Here is a 22,628-nt window from a genome sequence, read left to right as displayed (position 1 = left end):
CACACAGAGGATGTGGCCAGGCATCAGCATTTACTTACCTTGTGCGTTTGACGATCTCTTATATAACCTAGAGATCGTTGGGAATTGTTAAGAAGCCAATTTAATTTTCATTTGGATTGTTCTACTTTATGATCACTGGGAACGGTGGATAGCACATCCAGTTTGTGGAATACCAATGGAATAATTTTTTGATACACAGCGACACTTTATTGAACTCCATTTAATCACCAGTTTATATACAGTTTTATTTTTTTTGAGAAGAGATGGGCGAACGGTTTGGCCCAAGCTTAGGTTTCGGGCTGAACTTTTGTTCAGACAACAGCCGAACAAAACAGGTTGTTTGACGCCCCCCCCCCCCCCCCCCCCGAACTGACCACAATGCATTGCAAGCCCCGATTGGCTGAAACTTTCACTGCTTCAGCCAATCAGGGCACAGAGCACTGTCAGAGTCATGACTGGACACTGTCATCATGACTTATTCCTGTCCCACCGTATGAAAAGTATTCCTTTCAATGGCAGCCATTTTCAGAGCTGCAGCTTGTTGTGTTCCCATGTCTCCATGCAGCTGGTGGTGATGCCAGACTTGTGAGTTCTGTCACCTCCATTCCCTCCTCTGTAGAATTGTCCTATGAACATCAGGTACCCCCTAAGCATTCAAAGGGCTATTCCCAGAGTCAGGCTAAAAAGGTGCCATGCAGTACTTCAGCTGGTGTGTTTAGGGGACATGAACCACCCTGGAGCAGAGATTCTTGCAGCTCTGCAGGTACAGGCCCCAGGCCCAGAGATGGTTCACAACACACCAGCTGGAGCCAGGAACGATGGTGTGAGATAATGGCTAAACCTGTTGTCCGCCCTTAGCCAGGGAAAGTGGACATGTGCCATGCCTGGCACATGTACTTAATTTGGTGGTGAAGAGTTTTCCAAATGCATACCCAGGGTTGCAAGATGTGCAAAAGATGGCCAGAAGAGTCTGTAGCCATTTCAGGCAGTCATACACAGCCAATGCTCAGTTGGCTGAAATTCAGCGGGAAATCCACCTGCCTGTAAAACTCCCAATTTGTGACATGCCCACCATGTCGAACTCGACTTAGCCCTCTGCGGCATGTATAGCTGCTGCAGCATTGCCAGTCAACGAGTACCTGTGTGAATACAGCACGGCTCCCCCCCCCCCCCCCCCCCACACACCTATGGCTGATCATTAAGGATGCATGCACTGTATTGTCACCATTAGGCCACAAGGGTGGTGAGCCATGACAGTATGCATCAGTGACTATCCCTGTTGTGTTCCTGCTTGAGCAGTCTGCATGGCATTATGGACAGGGCACTGGAGGCAGAGCAGCAGGAGGACATCCTTTCCTCTCAAGGCCCACTTTATCCACACATCATCATTCCTATGTCACACAGGAGGAGAGAGAGGAGGATGAGGATTCTGGTACTTTCATAGGCTTCGAAGAAGAGGAATACATGCATCAATCTGTAAGCGATGGCTTGCCAAGCCCAGGACCCTTGGGAGTAGTACGTGGCTGGGAGGAGGAAGTTCCAGATGCTGTCATCCTGAGTGACCCCAAGCAGTCCGCTTCTCAAGTCTCGGCAAATTTGAGGTGCATGGGCAACTTCATGCTTCAAAGCCTGCGTAAGGACCCAAGAATACATGGCATAAAGGAGGATGATTACTGGTTGGCAACCCTCCATCACTGTTATAAGGAGAAGGTCTCAGAACTCACCCTGTCCCCAAAGTGCAGAAGATAAAATCTCTTGAGGACACGTTAGAGGATTTTGAGCATTTTTCCTGACTCCAGTAGGAGTAGTACAGTATCCTGGGAAAAAAAAAAAAAAAAAAAAAAAAAATGTAGGCTTTGAGTCTTCTGTTGGTAAAGAGAGGAGCGTTGGAGAAGGCGTCCGCCTAAGGGGGGCATTTTGTAATTTTTTTTTCAGTCCTCGTCACTCAGAGCAGTCAGCTTCCACATCCCATCAGCAGTGTCTGCATCACATAAAATATGTGTAACACTGATGGCGGGCACGGGAATGAGGATGCACCGCTCTAGGTTGAACTGCTGCTATATGTGCCCGGGTTTCAGGCGGCTTGAAAACCGGGCACATGTGTCCAAACCCGGACTGTCCGGGTCAAAACCGGACAGGTGGCAACCTTACTAGTACTATGCTGTCCTGAAAGACTCCAGGAAAGAACGTTACCAGTAAGTAAATTCGTTTTTCCCCTTAATCGTCTTTCAGAACAGCCACCTGAGAGGATAAGCGAGCACTTACCCTTAGGGCAGGACTACAGCCTTGCAAGACCTTGTAAGACCTTTCATCCAAAAGGCTTGCTCTTTGGTCGACAAGAGATTCACTCTGTAGTGCTTGGAGAAAAATAAATAAAAATTAAACGTCAGCAGCTTTATTGGGCAAATTTCATGTGGTTCAAATGGGTCCCCTGTCAAGGTTTGTAGCACCAATGACAGGTCCCATTTGTGAAAAAGGGTTAGAGCTGTACTGGCCCTTGTCTACTTAAGGCTTTGAAAAATCTAACTATCCATGGATTGGAAGCTAGCTTCTTTTCCTGATAAACAGAGATTGCGATACCCGACTCTTCAATGTACTGATGCTCAGGTTCTTATCTGCCCTGCATTGTAGATATTCCAAGACCACCTCTAAACTTTATGTTGCACAGCATTTTTCTATACACCAGTTGTTGAATCGTATCCATGCTTTTCTATATATGGTGAGAGTCTCCATTTTTCTACTATGTATTGATCAGCTGGTATGAGAATCCCTTAGCCTTAAACTACTGCTTTTTAGTAAAAACAGGGGTGAACAGCGGCGCTAGATAAGGTGATAAAATTATATAGCAACTGGAATATAGGTATACATAAAAAGTGTGTGAATAAGCACACATAATATTAAAACATTTGTTTAAAACATAATGTCCATAAATGATCCAAGATCTTGTATGATTAGCACCTGGAGGCAGCTCCCTTAGAGTGAAGCAATGGGCTCTGTGAAGAAATGGGAACAGAGGGGCGCCAGACTAAGTGCAGTATAAATCATATATTTAATTTAAAAAAAAAGTAGTAACTCACAGGATAAATTAGAGGAGTTCAGTACGTGGTGAAAATCGCCAGTCCTGGAGTCTCAAATGTCTTCACTTTGCAGCCTGGGGCAATGGTGTGATCCTACAGGGATCCAGAGAATGCTGGGAACCAGGAGGCAGGAAACAAGAAGCAGCTGGTCGTGACTTCACAGGTACAGGAAATGTGATTATTCACAGTGGAAAAGAATGGTAATGCATTTTGAAGCTACAGCTTCTTCATCAGACCATGATTGGCTGGCAAACCTGGCAGTCTTAAATACAGAGGAAATAGAAACAGAGAGATCTGATGGGCTGGTCAGCCCGTCAATCAAATAGATGGATTTAAAGAGGTAGATGGTTGGAGAAACCGAAGTGAATGTAAATATGGAGTAAGAAGCTTGCTGATTAATAGTGGAACATGATAATTTTATGGCGTTTGCAGAAAATCGATCAAATAATTAATTGATTAAATACATAAATATAAAGTGTATAAATATACCTCAGAATTTAAATTTTTTTTTTTATTTTTTTTTTAGTAAACTAAAAAATGAATTAAGAAAATTACCAATTGCTAATAATCAAAATCGATTATTATAAATTATAATGAATTAATAAAATGGTGAGAATGGAGGAAGGAAAGGACTCTATGCTAGATATAATATTAAGGTTCCAAGTTATATCATGACCAAAAATACTTCTCAAAAGGATAAAAAAAAAAAAAAAAAAAAAAAAAAAACGAATCTTCAGATAATAAATGGTTAATGGATAATGATGGTGATACCGTGTATATGTGAGATTATATAGATAGATATCTCTCTCTAACACACACACACACACACCCCCATTAAAATTTAATACATTTGTGGACACTACAACTTTTGCGTGAATCAATATACACTTATTGTGATTTTTACCAAAAATATGTAGAATACATATCGACGTAAACTGAGGGGGAAAAAAAAGTGGAATATTTATTATAGCAAAAAAATAAAGTTAGACTTACAGGTAACTTTTTCTAGGAGTCTTCCAGGACAGCCTCTGAGACATAGGGCTCCTCCCTCCAGGACAGGAAACACATTCACCAAAAAGGTTAAAAGGCGGTCCTCCAGGCCTTCCCCTTCAGTTTACACAAGATCCACCGGAAGGCTCTGAAAGACATATACTAACGCTATGCCAGTATGTTATCTCTTTATACTCCAACCACAAAACTCTGGGTGGGAAACCAGGCTGTCCTGGAAGACTCCTAGAAAAAGAGTTACCGGTAAGGCTAACTCCGGTTTCTCTTATCGTCTTCCAGGACAGTCTCGGAGATAAGCAAGAAACTTACTCCGCTAGGGCGGGACCACTGCCTGGAGGACCAAATGCTTGATCCTTAGCAGCCAGATCCAAGCGGTAATGCTTCGCAAACGTGGAGTAGCTGGACCACGTCGCCGCTCTGCAGATCTCCTCCAGAGTGGCACCGGCCTTCTCTGCCCACGAAGCCGACACCGCCCTAGTCGAATGTGCCTCAACTAGAGGCGCTTGCCTCCCTGCCAACCTGTAAGCCTCCAAAATAGGGATGAGCTTCGTGTTCGAGTCGAACATACATTTGACTCGAACATCAGCTGTTTGCCCGTTCGGCGAATTCCGAACGTTATGGGCCGTTCGCGCCAAATTCGTGTGTCGCTCACGGCCCACAATGCACTGTGTCATCGCAGTGCATTGCTGGCTCATGATTGGCCAAGCATGCACTGTGACCCCGCATGCTTGGCCAATCACAGCGCCAGCAGCGAGAAGAGCCATGATTGGCCACAGGCAGGATGCCTGTGGCCAATCATAGCTCAGGCTGTGTAGTACATGCCCCACACTATATAAGGCCGCCAGCGCGGCGGCCTTGTGTAGTGTGTTGGCGTCTGAAGCAGTTAGTGGGTGTTCTGTGTACCTTCAACACAGTATACACCGATTGTTATCGGCCGATTTTCGATCTTGCTCTTCTGTAGTGGTTGTTGTCTGTGTGCCCTGACCGCAGTATACACCGCTATATTCACCTCACCTATATAGCTAGTGGGAGACGATCCCGGGAGGCCTTGCAGAAAGGTCTGTGCAACGCGTTCCCAGAGACTGGGAGGTTACAAACTCCTGGTCCTGGACAACGTGTTGCTGAGGCATCGGTCAGAAGGAGCGGTGGAGAAGGTGGCCGTCTGACTGATGCTTTCAGACTATTTTTTAGTCCGCAGCCCCAAGGTATGACCGCAGCAACCATCGCCAACGTCTGATTTACATGGTGCAGGAATACCTAGGGGCAAGGTCAGACTTGGACACCTTTCCCACCGAAAATCCTCTGGCTTACTGGGTCTTGAGGATGGATCACTGGCCAGAGCTTGCACAGTATGCAATTGAGCTACTGGCCTGTCCTGCATCCAGCGTTCTTTCGGAACGCACCTTCAGTGCTGCTGGTGGCTTTGTTACCGATCACAGGGTGCGCCTGTCCACCGAATCAGTTGATCGACTGACCTTCATCAAGATGAATCAGTCTTGGATCACCCACAGCTACCAAGCACCTGAAGCTGATGTAACCGAATAATTTATTTTTTTTTAAATATCACATCCCTTCAAGACTGCCTATGCTGATGCTGAGTGACTGTCCTGTTATGTTGATCGTCTATCCTCTTCCTCCTCCGCTGATATGTTGGAAGAACATTTCTGGTTCTGGGTGATGCCATCAGCCCAATTTTTCTGCCCCTGTTTAACAGGGGCGTTTAATTACAATTTTTGATGCAATGCTTTGCAGCAGGGCTAATTCCTGCAATAAAACTAGAGTATATGGGAGAGGTTGCAGTGTCGTGGCACCAGCACCAGTGCCTAAGGCCCAATTTTTCTGCCCCTGTTTAACAGGGACATGTAATTACAATTCTTGATATAATATTTCACAGGAGGGCCCGTTCTTGTGCCCACCCAGAGTAACTGAGGACTTTTAGTGTTGTGGAACCAGCACCACAACCACCAAAGGTCAATTTTTCTACCACTGTTCAACAATGGCATGTAATTACAATTCTTGATATAATCGTTCACAGCAGGGCGCTCCAGCGCCCACCAAGAATCACTTTGAGGGCATACAATGTTGTGGCAAAACCAACACCTTGTTCTGCCATTTCTGCAGAGCATATAGGGCAGGCCCCTACTTTCAAACATCCAACTTACAAACATCTCTTACTTGCAAACGGAAGGAGACAACAGCAAGTGAGATGAAAAAAGATGGACGACAAAACAAATTATACAGGGGTGATAACCCTTCCCTATGTTTTCCAAAAAGCTTAAAAATAGTTTTTTGACTGGAGCTACACTTTAAAAATGTACCAGTTGAAAATTACAAACAGATTCAACTTAACACAACAAACCTACACAGTCCCTGTCTTGTTTGCACTGCCTGTATACTGCTGTTCTGAGTATATAGGGCCTGGGGGCCACACACATTTCCTTTTTTTAATATCGGTACGGGGTTCCCCTTAATATGCGTACAAGACCCAAAAGGGGCTGGTAATGGGCAGGGAGGGCTACCCATGCCATTTTTCTCAATGATTTTCAACCATATTGCAGGAACCAGATATAACATTAAAACCGCAAGCAGTTTTAAAATTATGTTGTTATTTCCGTTTAATGTCATTTTGTGCAGGGACTGTTCTAAACACGGGAAACACGTGGCACTTCACAGGCATACTACAGACACCCCCCAGGCACCATATTTAAAGGAATATTTCACCTTTTTTTTTTCACTTTAATCGTCATTAAAATCAGTGCTCCCGCCAAAACGGCCATTTTTAAAAACATTTTAGGCATTGACCCATGTCCCCTGGGGCAGGAGCCAGGTCCCCAAACCCTTTTTAGGACAGTATCTTGCATATTAGCCCTTTTAATTTCGAACGTTCGAGTCCCATAGACTTCAATGGGGTTCTAAAGTTCGTACGAATTTGGGGTCCGTTCGAAAGTTCTGGTGCGAACCTAACCGGGGGGTGTTCAGCTCATCCCTACTCCAAAACCTTCATTCTAATCCATCTAGCGATGGCGGATTTAGATGCTTTAAGTCCTTTGCGTGACCCTGCAAAATTTACAAACAAAGATTCAGACTTTCTGAATTCTTTGCTAACTTTTAAATAAACTAAAAGGCTACGCCTAACATCAACTAAACTAAATCCTCCTTACTTATCACCCACTGAAGAGGAGTAAAATGTTGTCAGAATAATGTCTTGCGTTCTGTGAAAAGCAGAAGCAACCTTGGCGAGGAAACTAGGATCTGTTTTGAGCACAACCCTATCCTCCAAAAATCAACAAAAAAGGCTCTCTGAGAGCGCCTGCCACTCACTCACTCTCCTAGCTAAAGGTAATTGCAACCAAAAAAGCATTTAAGGAAACCCATTTAACATCAGATTTCTCCAGAGGCTCGAAGGGACTTCTTGTGAGAGGATCAAGCACTAAGGTTAAGTCCCAGGAGGGACAGGCTCTGACTTTAACAGGCCTGGACCTGGAGAGGGCTTTAAAGAAATTCTTTACGAAATGATCTTGCTGCAGGGGGACCTGAGGGAAGACACTTAAAGCAGCAGCCTGGACCTTCAGGGTGCTGACAGAAAGACCTAATTCCACCCCTGCTTGGAAGAAGTCCAGTACTGCAGGAATACCTGGATCTTTCTGGCCCGGTTCCATCAGCCAGGAATTGAGCCTCTTCCACACTTAGGTGTAAATGGCCCTGGACACTGGCTTACGGCATTGTAAAAGAGTCTTAATGACCCTTTCTGAAAAACCTTGGGCTCTCAGCAGCTGTTCCTCAGATACCACGTTGCAAGCCTGAGGGTCTCTATTTGAGGATGCCGGATAGGACCCTGTGTAACTAGATCCTCCCTCCTCGGAAGATGAATCAGAGGATATATTGCCAATTTCTGTAGGACTGCAAACCAAACTGTTCTTGGCCAGAAGGGAGCCATTAGGATCAGATCCGTTGCCTGGGTCTGAAATTTCTGAAGGATTGCCTTCACCAGCTTTACTGGGGGAAAGGCATAGCACAGGCTGAAGTGCCACGCACTGGCAAAGGCATCTATCCCTTTGGCTCGATCCTGAGAGTGCAGGGAAAAGAACTGAGCAACCTTCTTGTTGCTTTCTGAAGCGAACAGATCCACCTCTGGTATGCCCAAGACCACCTGCTCGAACACATCCTGGTTGAGAGACCATTCGTCCTGTTTTACGCATCGGCGACTGAGAAATTCCACCAGTGAGTTCTGGGTTCCCTTTAGATGAACCGCTGATAGCGATGCTAGATTGACCTCGGCCCAAGAGAAAATCTCTGCTGCTATCTTCTGCAAAGCAGAGCTCCTGTCCCCCCCCCCCCCCCCCCTGCTTGTTTATATTAGCGACAACAGCTGCATTGTCTGATCTGACTTGGAGGTGTTGTCCCCTTATTTTTTTGCTGGAAGGCCGCCTTCGTCCTCTGAACTGCCAGCAATTCCCCTGATTCGAGGACCGTCTGGCTTCCGCCTGAGACCAAGATCCTTGAGCCAGATCTTTTTCCAGGTGTGCACTCCAGCCGAAAGAGCTGGCGTCTGTTGTCAGCACCAGAGCTATGTCAAAAGTGTAGTGTAAGCGCTCTGCTTATATGACTTAAGATGATCCAAAATGGTATGTGCTCATGTATATTAAAACATGAGCACCAGAGCTGTTGGTCTGAACCCCACCACAGCCTGTCTAGGTTGTGACTGGTTCGCCACCACCACGAAGTTCTCTTGACCCTTGTGGGTATTGGTATGGGATGATCCAAACTGTTGACTGCCATCCCAGTAATGCAGCAAAAGAGCCTGTGGGTCCTTGCCCAAGGATCTGCTGGGAAACAGGATGTCATTAAGCCTATCACTCTCATGACATCTCTGACCTGGGCTTCCCGATTGGTCTGAAGCTGTGCCACTGCCAGACCTACTTTATCTTTTCTGATGGGAGAAACACCTTCCCCTCTACAGAGGAAATTTTGTAACACAGATATCGTACCTCCTGGGTTGGGATCAACTGGAACTTGTCCTGATTGATCAGCCAACCGAGAGAACGCAGGAAGAGTTGTGCCTCCTGTAGATACTCTTCCAGCTGCCAATAGGACTGGGCAACAAACAGAAGATCGTCCAAGTAGGGGATCACTGTAATGGCCCTGACATGTAGCGGAGCTAGAGCTTCTGCCAGAACTTTCGTAAAGATCCTGGGGGAGGATGCTAGGCCAAATGGAAGCGCCCTGAACTGGAAGTGGAGGACTTCCAAGTTCACCCTTACCACCAACCTGAGGAACTTCTGGAATTCCTAGTGTATCGGTACATGTAAATATGAGTCCCTGAGGTCGACTGTTGCCATAAAACAGGAGGTTCGTTATGGTAAAAATCGACTCCATCCTGAACCATTTGTACCTGATAAACCTGTTTAGGGGCCTGAGATTGAGGATCAGCCTGAATTTGCCTGATGGCTTTCAAACCACAAACACGTGGGAATATATCCCCTGTCCGTGTTCTGCCTCTGGTACCCGGCTGATGACCTGTTGATCCAACAGCTCTCCCAACATCAGACTTAGGGCCTCTGCCTTCTCCCGATCTCTGGGTAACTCGGTTACTAGGAAGGTAGGTGGGGGAATGGCACTGAACTCCAACTTGTAACCGTTTTTTTATTATTTCTAATATAAAACAGACTTGAAGTTGCATTTGTCCATTGTGGGAGGAAATCCCCCAACCCTCCTCCCACTGGAACACAGGAGTCACTGGGATTTTGAGGTGGATTGAATATTCCTCCTCTGCCACACCCCTTGTTACCCGACCAATGCTTCTTAGGCCGACCCTCTCTCCTGCTGGGGCTGTTGCCTAAGGCTTCAAAAAAAGACGCCTGCTCTCAGGTTTCTTTTTCTCAGGAAAAGCCTTCTTTTTGTCCTGGGTACGTTCCAGGGCCTCCTGGAGACCAGGACCAAAAAAGGTGGTCGCCTGAAAAAGGCAATCCACACAGCCTTAGCTTAGATGCTGCATCTCCCATCTTTCTAGCCACACAGGTGGCTGCAAGGGCAGGTTTGAGTGCAATAGAGGCGGCATCCCAAGCCCTCTTCAACAACACATCACCCCTCTTGTCCATCGGGTCCTTAAGGGATCCTAGGTAATCGAAGGCCAGATCAGTCTTCTAAGCCCCTGTACACAGGGTCGGAGATTTCCACAACCAAATCCGTCGGATTTTGCCTGTCGGATCTTGTCCAAAACTGTTGCATACACACGGTTGGACAAAGTTGGCGAAAAATCCGATCTTTCAGAACGTGATGACGTAATTTCATTACTATGGGACTACATTCAGGCTAGTAGCCAATAGCTTTGATGTAGGAATTTGATCTGAGCATGCGTGGCACTTGGTCCGATCAAAATTCTCTACACATGATCGGAGTATGTCCGATCGGCCCAGTTGGTCGGGAAATATTTCCAACATGTTGGAAAATTGGGTCCGACGGATATTCCGGCGGAATTTTAGGCCGATGCATACCACACACAGTCGGATTATCCGACGACACGGTCCGATAGGACACATTCTGACGGATTCTCCGACCGTGTGTACAAGGGCTTAGAGACCTTAGCTAGTGGCACATCCAACTTAGGAACCTTGTTCCAAGGCTGGGCCACATCCTTCTCAAAGGAAAATCTACATTTGAGACTGCTTGAAAAGAACGGTCTCCTCTCAGGGTGCTCCCACTCCAGCAAGATCACTTCCACTAGAGATTTGTGCACAGGGAAAACTCTGGATTTCTGAACAGACACTCCCCGATACATGAGGTCATGCTTAGAAAGCTGTGCCGACTCCTATCTGATCTCTAGGGTGTCATAGATCGCTTTAAGCAGATCCCCCACATAGTCCAATGTTAACTTGTACCTGGACCCTCTGGAGTAATCTTCCTCAGAATCAGACCGAGAGTCCCCCTGGGAAGAGGCCAGCGACCTCCTCCTGACTGGGCTCCGACAGGGAAGGTAAACTTGCCACCCTATATAGGGGCACTGAGGGACCCTGCATCCTATCCATCATTCCTCTAAACGATTTGAAGATGGATGCGATCTCCTCTTTGACTGATGAAAGGATCTTCTGACACTCAGCCATGGAGTCATCCTTAGATAGATTACTGACACATTCGGGGCAAACTGGCTTCTCCCAATTGGGCCCAAGTTTTGTCCCACAGACAGCACAATTTATCCTTGGAGGCTGTATCTGAGTTCTGTCCTGTGCTTTACCCCTGAAAGCGAGAGAAGACAGAAAACCACCATGAAAGCCTGCTCCCAACTGTTGCCAAAGAACATTTAAAGCTTAAAATTCTGAAAATCACCCAGGCACAGATGGGGATTGAACCCATGATCTTTGGTTTACGAGACCAATGCCTTACCACTGTGCTCAGGGGAAGGAGAGAAGTGCCCAGCCTGTGGTTCCCCACCCAGGGAAAGGCCTTGGCCACAGGGACCTTATTCCCTCCCCTCACCACGCTTACCTGAGAGGTGCCGGTGCCAGAAGAACCGGAGTCGACCACCTGAACTGCTGCAGTGCCCTCCATTGCTCCTCAGTGTCTGTCACAGCCTCTGCTGGATCTGCACAGGCTCCGGATGCCCAGACCACAACGCTGTGCCTGAAAACTGGAACCTTCATTTCCTGGCACCCTCTGAAGAAGCGGTTCCGCCAGAAGCAGCATCACTTCCGTTCTTTGGAACGCGGAAGCCCCTCCTCGAACGCACGCACGATCGTAACCATACCCGGAACTGACGTCCCGCATGCCTCGTGGACGCCGTTTGTTCTTGGGCGCAGTACGTTACTTTCCAATCCATCGACCGGACTGTGTGAAAAAAGTACCAGTTACTTACCGGTAACTGTCTTTCTGGGAAATCTTCCAGGACGGCACACCTGAGAGATGAGAGGCTCCTCCCTACAGGAAACACAATCAATCGACAGCTGTTTTAAGTCCCCACCCTTCCCCTTGATCCTCAGTTTGTAGAGAAGTAACTCCTGAACCAGGTTCACAAGGGAAATCATTCCTCATAGGTACTCACCTTCTAGTGTTCTAGAATTTTCCCTCCTCCAACGGGCGGGAAGTAGGCCTGCCGTCCTGGAAGATTTCCCAGAAAGACAGTTACCGGTAAGTAACTGGTACTTTTCTCAAGTCATCTTCCAGGACGGCACACCTGAGAGGATAAACAAGTACCTCAGGCCTACCTTAGGGTGGGGCCACTGCAAAACCCTCTTGGCGAACCTTGGCTCTGCAGTGAGCTTTACCTCCACTCCATACGCTCATATGCTTGATGAAGGCATCTTAGCTGGATCATGCGGCTGATCTGCAGGTCTGCTCCACAGATGTTCCTGCCTTTTCCGCTTCAGATGCAGTATCTAGGTGAAATGGGCTCTTAAAAATGGAATCAGAAAACATGTTAAACTTGTAGGTTAGCAATGTTGCCTATCTCACACATCTAACAACCATGGCCTATTATGCCTGTAGGTGCTACTTAGAACCACTAAAAAGATAAATAAGAGACCTGTGTAAGACAAGGACACTACATTAATCAATAAGAGGGCCTGTCTTAACACTATCCTGTTGAGGGAAATAAAACTGCTTCCTTTTTATCTTTATGTCAGCAAAAGACTAAAGGGAAGCCTACTTAAGGGAAATAGATTAACAGAAGCTTGAACCCTGGGTTTAAGGCACGCCCAATCTATGTCCTTACTTACGCCTGAGAGCCTTCTTCAGGAGATTAAAGTCCCTAGCAGGAGTAGACTACCCATATTGCTATGTCTAGTTTTGCTAAAAGGGCAAAATGAAGGCCATGCACCGAGCCGAAACCTATTCGATCGGGTATACATCTTTATACTTCATCCTTAGGCCCTAATACTCCTCTGAATAGAACTCTCCAAGTTCTTACTAAACAGGGCGAATCATTATCCCCTTCCTCCAGTGTCCCATAACCCTACAGGGCTTCAACCCTAGGAAATGGTTCTGGCATCCCTGAATGCAAGTGGTCAAGGTTTTCTGACATGTGGCAGCTGCAGCCCGAACTCCTGGCCCCTCCATGGAAAAGAAGGCTGAAATACAAAAAGGTGATACATGCATTATTAATATCACAAATAAAATGATCATAGATTGTGGGCACGGCACAATAGATTTAGACAGAAAGGACACAAGCATAGACAACAATGTTGTGTGCCTGAGTGTGACTAGCTAAACCAATATATTAAATATGGGAAGAGACCCAAATCTGAACCTCAACGTAGACAAACAGTCCTCATAGTCTGGTTTTCTGATGTGCTGCCAAGACTTAAAAACATTAAGACTCAAGCAAACCCTAAATGCTGCGTATTTCTTTAGTGCAGCTAGCTAGGTCATAACTGATATATAAATACGGAAAGGACAGGAACCCCCTTTACTGTTGTGCTTTACCTATGTACAGCAAAACAAGGCTATAAAGACAGAAAGACCCAAACTTCTATGTTGTGTATTTCTGACAAACCACCACAGTTATAAGATTAATATGAACACCAACTCCCGTGTTGTGCATTTCTGCTATGCCACAGGGAAAAATATGGAACACAAGACAATCCTTTCTGTCATGCACTTCTGTAGTGTAGTTCAGATAGAACCAACACTGAGAAAGGACACAAGCAACCTGCAGCATTGTGTTTTTCTGAAACAGAAAGCACCAACAAGCTTCAATCTTGAGTATTTCTGCTGTGCAACAACATAAAAGCAGACACTGAGGAAAAAGACAGACAGCCTTTACAGCTGCAATCTTTCTGGTCTGCTGCAAAATAAAACAATAACATCATGATGAGTATTCCTGCTGTGTAGCAAAACCTCAATCAGAAGGGACAGATAAGTTTAGGGTTCCCACACCCGTGCGACCCAACCTGCGACTTGGGACTGCAAGACGCATGAGAAGTCATATACTATGGCTTCCAATGGGTACCATTTGTGTCTGTGCGACACCAGCAGTCCCTGATTCGTGGATCCACAGACCTCAAGATTACACAGGTCGCAGGGAAAAAAAAAAACAAATAGCAATTTTCAGGTCGAACAAGTAAGGGGTCCCCAATGCTGTGACTCCCTGGAGGATTGCAGCCAACAAACCCCTGCTGTGTATCCCTAAGATGCAGAAAGGTAGATCCATGGGAAACACTGCTTAGCCTGATATACAAACGATAAGGCAGTAAATATAGGACATACAGGACACAAACATTCAATCTTTGTGTATGTCTGATGTGTAGTAATATACCAATACTGAGCAGAGAGGCCACCATCCTCAATGTGTCTCTCAGCTGAGCAGCAAAAACAAAATCAGAAAAAGACAAGCAACCTTCACTGCTGTGTCCTTTCTGATATGCAGCCAATAAGGCAGTATATGCAAGACATAAAAGGACAGACAACCTTCAATCTTGTATATGTCTGATGTGCAACAATATAACAATTCTGAATAGAGATAGCACATCCATATTGAAGCGATTTGGCCTTGCGACTCAACATGTCAAATCGCATGGCTAAAATCAGCACAACACCACTTTGTGGTGCTACATGGATTACCAAAGGCAGTATATGTACTACACCTGGCAGGGGTTCAATTTGTATTTCTACTATGTAGCCCAACAAATTCGAACCATCAATTTTCACTGCTGCCTTTCTGATAAGGCAGTAATACAGGACACAAAACCTCACAGACCTTAATGCTGTATAAATCTGATGTGCAACAATAAAACACTATGAATAGAGATAGCACATCCATATTGAAATGATTTGTCATGCGACTCAACATGTCAAATCGCATGTTTAAACTCGGCAGCCATTGCTGTTAATAGCACTGTCTGAATCAGCACAGCGCCACGCAAATCAGGACCATCAGACTTCACTGCTGCCTTTCTGATAAGTAACCAACAAGGCAGTAAAACAGGACACAAAGCCCCACAGACAGACCTCAATCTTGTGTATGTCTGATGTGCAGCAATATAACCATTATGAGCAGAGATGTCACCAGACTCAATGATGTGCATTTCTGCTGTGCAACACAAAACCAGAAAGTACAGACCACCTTCACTGTTGTATTCTTCTGATCTGTAGCCAAACAAAGCAGTACCTTTAGTATATAAAGGACAGAAAACAAGCTTCAGTGCAGTGCATTTCTGATGTACAGCAATATAGTCCTTATTAAGCAGAGATGTCACAAATCTCAATGTGTATTTCTGCTGTGCCACAAAAACATCCCAGCAAGCACAAACCTTCACTACTGAGGTCTACTGGTGTGCAGCCAATGAGGAGTCATGGTCTATCCCTTTATGAAATAACCAACAGGCAATTTATTTCATAGGCATAGCCTGGGCTGTAGATACTAAACCTTCACCACCAGAGAAGGAACAGATCCTAAAATGGTTGGACACCCTACTATTAGTAGTAGTTGTTGTCCTACCTTACCTCCATAGACTGAGCAAACGCTAGCCAGCACATATCCAGGTGGTGCTGATTAGCAACTAAAGTCTCAATGAGCCCAGCCCTAGAGACCAATTTAAGACCTCTCTAGAAGAGGTGGTTACCAGTTTAGCCTGGGAGGTAAATAGCTATTTGCAGGCTTCAAGCAATCAATTATGTAGCTCTTGCATAGGTTTGCACAGAAAATCCTCAATTAAAAGGATGTAGGAAGCGATCTATGGTGAATCGCCTTTAGATCTGCCACTGAGTGGATTGTAGCCCAAACCAATAAAAAAAAGTTTCTTCTTACCTCCTACACTATAATATAAACACAGTGTAAAGGTGGAGTGGGAGGTTGGAGCTTATGAAAGTTAACTATAGCAGGCAACCTCCAAAAGGAGGATCTGTGACAAGGGAACCCCTACTGTGCCACACAGTAGCTTGGTCTCTGCCCATCCTTGAATGTTAGGTCAGCTTTTAAACATTGTGAAGCAACTTCAGATTCCTAGCAGCTGGGCTAATAGGGCCGGTAACCTAGTGCACCTGCTGACCAGGGGAGCTTCTGAATCCACCAACCACTGCCCAATTAATAACCTGTTCAGTGGTATACCTGGCCTGTAAGTAACTTTGTATCTACCAGGTCCCCTCTGTACGCTATATTCATCCCTACTAAATGTACCACAACTGGGCATGTAGGGAGAGGCTGGCAACCTACTGCTGCGATAACCACAGTGTCTCTGCTGTAAGAGGGAGCTGTGGCTGGTGGTTTTAGCAGTGGCGTCTGCGCTATTTGTATCCCGACCCCAAGTTCTGCACTGCACCAGTCATTATATACACGGGGAAGGGGGGGCAATGGCCTACCTACCTCTTTCTCATCTGAGGTGGTTTAGGCACACTCGTTCCTCTGCACCACCTGTCCACCATACAGCTTCTCTGATGTAAGAGGGGCTGCAGCTGGTGTTTTTAGCAGAAGCTTAAGGGCTATTTGAATCCAGACCCCAGGTGAGATCTCAAATGCCCAGAAACCCTCTGGCTGGAATTGGGGATTTTGCAGCTAATTTCCCACGGCAAAAGGAAAGTAAAGTACTCACCGTTGTCGTCTTCCTCTTTTTGCCACAGCCAGCGGGCTTGCTTTTCCATCCTTATGGTCCACACGCAAGGAGGATAGCCGCCAAAGTGCTCCCCCCCCCCCCAACTGCTGTCCCCATAGGGAGGTGCTAGGTTAGGCTGTGTCCTGCACTGTACCAGTCAGTCAGTCTATATACATGGGGGGGGGGGGGCAATGCCTTCCATTCCTCATTCCCATCTTCATATCTGAGGTGGTTAAGGCAGACATACACCGTAGTAAACTGGTGCCTCCTCGCTCTAGAGAAAGGAGGATGTGGGCGCCTGCTCCTACTGACTCTCAGCCTTCCCTCCTGGGTAAGAACGCCGCTGCCATTTTCCCGAAGTTTGAAAATGACGCGGGTGCTTGTTGCCACGCCCTCTCCGGCAGCCCACGCGAGCTACCGGGGACCCAGGAGTCGGGGACAAGATCCCCCTGGAAAGAACCGATGGCCAGCACCCCCGTCTGAACAGCCACCTGTACAGGTAAGGAGGGGGAGACAGGATAATGGCCCCTGAAGTTCTGGGTACACCACTGTACCCAGGGTCCTTCAGCTCTCAGGGGGGCTCTTCCAATTTCTGCTGCCCGCCCTGAGGAAAAGATAGGGGAACCCCCCAGGAAGGACAAGAATATCCTACCAGACCCAGAAGCTTCCCAGGCTTGTGGTCCGGCTCCCAGGGGGAGACCACCAGCCCCAGGCTTCGGGTCATTTGGAAAAAAAACAAACAGTTTCGCTGAGTAGGGAGAAACACAATCAAAAACTGAGGATCAAGGGGAAGGGTGGGGACTTAAAACAGCTGTCGATTGATTGTGTTTCCTGTAGGGAGGAGCCTCTCATCTCTCAGGTGTGCCATCCTGGAAGATGACTTGAGAAAAATAAAATAAAAAATTAAGGTAGGGAATCCGACACTTTTCAGAGGTCCAACTCTCTCCGAGCTTATAGGCAGCGGGGTCTAAGCAGCCCTCTCTTCACTGCACATAGACAGAGGGGCGCTTTGGGCAGAGAAGGTACTTCAGAGGCTCCTTCCTAGGACAAGCCTAGAATCTGGAGCTCCCCAGGTTCCTCACATGCCTCCTTCCCGTCCGGCAGGAAACACAAAAACTGAAGAGGAAGGCCCGGAGGACCGCCTTTTAACCTTTTTGGTGAATGTGTTTCCTGTTCCGGAGGGAGGAGCCTTATGTCTCAGAGGCTGTCCTGAAAGATAAGGGTTTTTTTTTTCCTTCAAAAAAGGGTCTCTCTTCTGTTTATAACGCAAAAAATAAACTGCATGGTGATCAAATACCACCAAAAGAAAGCTCCATTTGTGGAGAAAAAAAAAGACACATCAATTTTGTTTGTGTACAGAGTCCCACGACCGTGTAATTATCAGTTAAAGAGACGCAGTGACATAGCGCAAAAAAATGTCCTGGTCATTGAGCAGCCAAACCTTCCGGGGCTGAAGTGGTTAATGTGTCCAAGAGATTTTATATGCACTCTGTGGGGATGGGATGAGTTCTGAGACATTCCCCTTATAACGGTGGTAAAGGAGGGTTGCCAACCAGTAATCATCCTTCTCCTTTCCATGTATTCTTGGGTCCTTTCACAGGCTTTAAAGCATGAGGTTGCCCATGTGTCTCAAATTTTCCAAGGCTTCAGAAGCGGACTCCTCAGGGTCACTAAGGATGACAGCATTCCTCCTCCTAGCCACATACTACTCCCAAGGGTCCTGGGCTCGGCAAGCCATCGCTTACAGATTGACGCATGTATTCCTCTTCTTCGAAGCCTATGAAAGTGCCAGAATCCTCCTCATCCTGTGTGTTCTGTGACATAGGAATGATGGTGTCTGGATAAAGTGGGCCTTGAGAGAAAAAGAAAGTCCTCATCTTCCTCCTGCTGCTCTGCCTCCAGTGGCACACAGAGTCTGCTCCAACAGGAACACAACAGGGATTGTTTCACTCAGGCATGCATGGCCACGACTCACCATCCTTGTGGCCATCTCAAACGGTGACAATACAGTGCATGCATCCTTAATGATCAGCCATTGGCGTGGGGGAAAAAAAAAGCTGGAGGCGGCCTGAGCCTGTCATCGTGCTGTACTGGCACAGGCACTCATTGATGGCCCTCTGCTGCATGTATAGCCGCTGCAGCATTGCCAAAGTCGAGTTCTACCTGGTGGGCACGTCACAAATCAGGCAGATTATGGGCAGGTGGAATTCCCGCTGAATTTCAACCAACCTAGCACTGGCTGTGTATGACCTCCTGAAATGGCTACAGACTCTTCTGGCCAGCTTTAGCACATCTGGCAACCCTGGGTACGCATTTAGGAAATGCTGGACCACCAAATTGAGTACATGTGCCAGGCATAGCATGTGTCAACTTTCCCTGTCTAAGGGTGGACAGGAGGTGTGAGTCATTCTCGCACACCACCATTCCTAGCTCCAGCTGGCATGGTGTGAACCCCCTCTGGGCCTGTCCCCGCAGAGGTGCAAGAATCTTTGCTCCGGTGTGGTTCCTTTCCCCTAAACACGCCAGCTGAAGCACTGCATGGCACCTTTTAGCCTGACTCATGGAATAGCCCTTTGAACGCTTACTTGATGTTCAAAAGGACAATTCTGCAGAGGAGGGCATGGAGGTGGCGAAGGAGGAGGATGGGGTAGAGCTCACAGGTCTGGAATCACCACCAGCTGTATGGAAACCTCTCCAATTTATATCTGACAGGTTTATGGCTCTGCTGAAGCATACAGACACTCAATACTAAGACAGAAGGAGGGGGGGGGGCACACAGAGCAGTTATACCAACCTCTCCCCTCTGCTGCCAATTCAGAGAAGCCTTTGTATTTTGGGAATGAGGTCACATAATACAAAGGCTTCTGTGATTGGGCAGGAATAGCAGCTGAACTGACTTGAATATTGAAAATGCTTAGACAAGTAGTATCAGTGTCCAGCTCCCGGAAATAGAGCAACCATAGTGGAAATATCCATTTTGGCTGCCCCTAAATAATTTATGGTGTAATTTTTCCCCTTTTGTATATTAAGGGCACTGCCTCTTTTACATGAAGGAACCACAAACGTACGAAGGCGTAGCATGCAGGGACTACAGACAACCATTTGAAAGTTATCTGGCATTCTGAAACATGTAGTGTGAAATATTTTTGATACTGCAAGATACTATAAATACACATTCTATTTTATCACTCTAGCAGGAAAAAAATAAAAAATAAAAATGTTTTGCCTAGAAGCTAAAACGCTATTCTATTAGCCAAGTACCTTTGTGTCTTGTACACATGTTCAATTATTAAAAACAAGCACTCAGTGACATACCCATATTCTGTAGAAAATACCAAAACAAAAATGCCAACTTACTTGCTTTCCGCAGTACATACACCCAGCTGAGTGCGTCCTCATTTCAATCTCAATGTCTGATGCCCTTGTTGGTGCAGATCTCTCCCTTCTACATATGGCCCCGCGGCAAAGAGGACAACGTGCTCCACTTGCTTTAACAGCTGACATAAAGCATTTCCTGCAAAAACTTTAATAGGGTTGCCTTAGTAGGTTTTTACAAGAATTATGCAAATAAATAAATTAAATAATCTCTCCCACTGAGGAGATTTAAATGTAAAATCCTCAACAGACAATAAAGCAGTCTCAGTACAGCCAGATTAGGGCACCAGTGGAAACAATGGTAGGTATCTTTTATAATAGATAATAGACTAGTCCCTGAAGCATCTGCATCCCCACACTCTAGCTCTGTCATCAAGCTCAGAGCAGCGTCCATAGTCCTACACTGGATGAGAGGATGCCAGAACAGTCTACCGCTAGATTGGGGGGGGTGCGGGCATCGGTGTAGCCCCACTGCAAGGGATCTTTTTTTCCCCTGCCTGGAGTTGGGCTTCAATACCAGTTGGCGGACTTGACCGCTGATCGGGTATACAAAAAAAAAAAAAAATACACTGGCTTCTGTCCGAGGGACATTGGTCCCTCACAGAGAGAGCCGCGGCTGCCTCATCTGAGCCCACCAGTGGCATCCATCAGTACCACTTACCAGTACCCATCAATGAAGGAGAAAAAAAATAAAATTACCCATTTTCAAAATTTTATAACAAAACTATGAAACTTCCCCGCCCCCAACCCCCCCTTTAAAATTTTCGTATTTATTTTTATTTTTAAGCAAAAAATAAAAACACAGCAGAGATTAAATACCACCAAAAGAAAGCTGTGTGTGTGTGTGTGTGTGTAAGGAAAAAGGAATTAAATTTGGGTACAGGGTTCCATGACCGTGCAATTGTTATTCAAGGAGTGAAAGCTGAAAATTGGTCTGGGCAGGAAGGGGGTTTAACAGCCCAGTAGGCAAGTGGTTAAAGTTCCCTTCAACTCCAGTTTGTAAATGTTGAACGCAGATCCTAATGGGAGTATTGATTGCCACAGTAAACAAGTTGCTGGCAGGCCGGGCTACTTGAAGCTTATTGAAAGCCTGCTAGCAGCTTGCTTAAAGTGACAATCGCAGTCCCATTGAGATTTGTGTATCTTTAAGCCATCGCTCTCATCAGGCCATTTGGACATGTCAAATTGTCAGCTATGGCGCCATCTGAATAAATGCAATGCCGATTTTTTCTGTACTACTTTTGGCGACTTCAGGGGCGATTGGAATAGAAATCTGCACAGATGTCTGTCAAATCACACCCGAAGTCAGACTGCTTTGTCGGTTTGAAATTGTGCAAGTTTAGCTGAAGTCGCACAATTTCTAACTCGCTCTCAATGTAAACAGCTAAAGCTAAAGGCTAGGAGAAATCTGCTCATAGCTTGCTTAAACTTTCAGAAAAGCTTGCTGTTCACACTGCTTTTCTATGAAAAGAAAGTCCACTGATACAGAGTAGGGATGAGCTCAGGCGTGTTCGCATGGAACACATGCATAGCCCGCCAGAAAGTCGGCAAGGGCCCTGCGCTAATCACAGGGAGTGAGACATTGCCCCAATGTGCGTCTGCAGAGATCGGGCAATGTCTCATTGCCTGTGATTAGCGTAGTGCTGCACAGACTTCCTGGTGGGCTATGCATGTGTTCCATGCGAACACGCCTGAGCTCATCCCTACAACAGAGATAACACCCTAAATTATAGTAGCACAGATCCCAACATGGAGTTTTACAGAAGCCTGGAAACCCGATGCATGTCTAAAGTCACATGAAAACATGTACAGAAAGGTGAGACTAACAACCTAAAAGGCATCTATAATATGAAATAAAAAAGCACCATGATCTGGTACTCACACATGCTGACAGCTCTCAATTCTTACTGGAGTTTGGAAGATCTCCTGACAAATTGGACAGCAGAAATCCTCTTTATCATGGGATAGCGCAGCAGATGATGAGGCTGTAGCTTCCTCCATCAACACTTCAGTTTTACGTTACCCGTTTAATGTATATTGACGTATGCACTGGGAGAGCATGAGCTTGGTAGGTACATTCACAGGAAGAAAGTTAGACCAAGAAGAGGTGTTTCCCCTGGGTCTAGATGTATATCACCTGAAGTTCACGTGTGCTTATTAATGATAATTAGCTTCTGCACTCCATTGTTTGAATAGGAAAAATCAAGTTAAGGACCCATGTACACATTTTCCATGGTCGATCACTTTTCAGAGGCATTTTCAATGCCTGTTTTAACTCCTAATAATGCAGTTTGCGGCACAGACCCATTAAGGTGACATGAACATCTCTGTCCATTGCCTTTTCAGCTTAAAAGGAAGCATGCTGCTTAAGCTTGTATTTTTACTGCCCCCCCCCCCCCCCCCCCCCCCCCCCCCCCCCCCAGTATTCTGCAGTGCCAGCCTTTCCCTTGCGCTGTGGTGTGCTGCATTACAAAAAATGTTGCATGTAGGTTTTTTTTGTCAGTAGAGCAGAGAGTGGTATCGGTAGTTTTTATTTTTAATATTTTTTAAAATTTTATTTATCTAAATTTTTTTAGGAGCCCCATTTGGGGGGCTTTGGTGAAATATCAAGGGTCTAAACCAGTGTTTCTCAGCTCCAGTCCTCAAAGCG

The 22,628-nt window shown here is 46.1% G+C and overlaps 1 protein-coding gene across 2 annotated transcripts in view; it reads right to left on the bottom strand.

Annotated features, from left to right (window-relative positions):
• The window catches only part of RNF138 (ring finger protein 138), a 34,029-nt gene extending 11,943 nt beyond the window's left edge, over positions 1 to 22,086 (bottom strand). The window contains exons 1-2 of one of the 2 annotated variants that reach the window (XM_077492616.1): positions 21,861 to 22,086; positions 19,961 to 20,126 (exon numbers count right to left, since the gene is read on the bottom strand). In XM_077492616.1, the coding sequence (XP_077348742.1) occupies positions 19,961 to 20,126; positions 21,861 to 21,979 (285 nt within the window). In that variant the 5' untranslated portion in view covers positions 21,980 to 22,086. The remainder of the gene's footprint in view (positions 1 to 19,960; positions 20,127 to 21,860) is intronic. The other variant, XM_077492617.1, reaches the window with a different exon arrangement.
• Positions 22,087 to 22,628: the final 542 nt, after the last annotated feature.

The sequence above is a fragment of the Lithobates pipiens genome, unplaced genomic scaffold (genome assembly GCF_037356315.1).
Source record: "Lithobates pipiens isolate NorthernLeopardFrog02 unplaced genomic scaffold, aLitPip1_a1.2 Scaffold_19, whole genome shotgun sequence".
Lineage (NCBI taxonomy): Eukaryota > Metazoa > Chordata > Amphibia > Anura > Ranidae > Lithobates > Lithobates pipiens.
The sequence above is the reverse complement of the archived record's forward strand: the minus strand, read 5'-3'. Positions and strand labels throughout refer to the sequence as shown.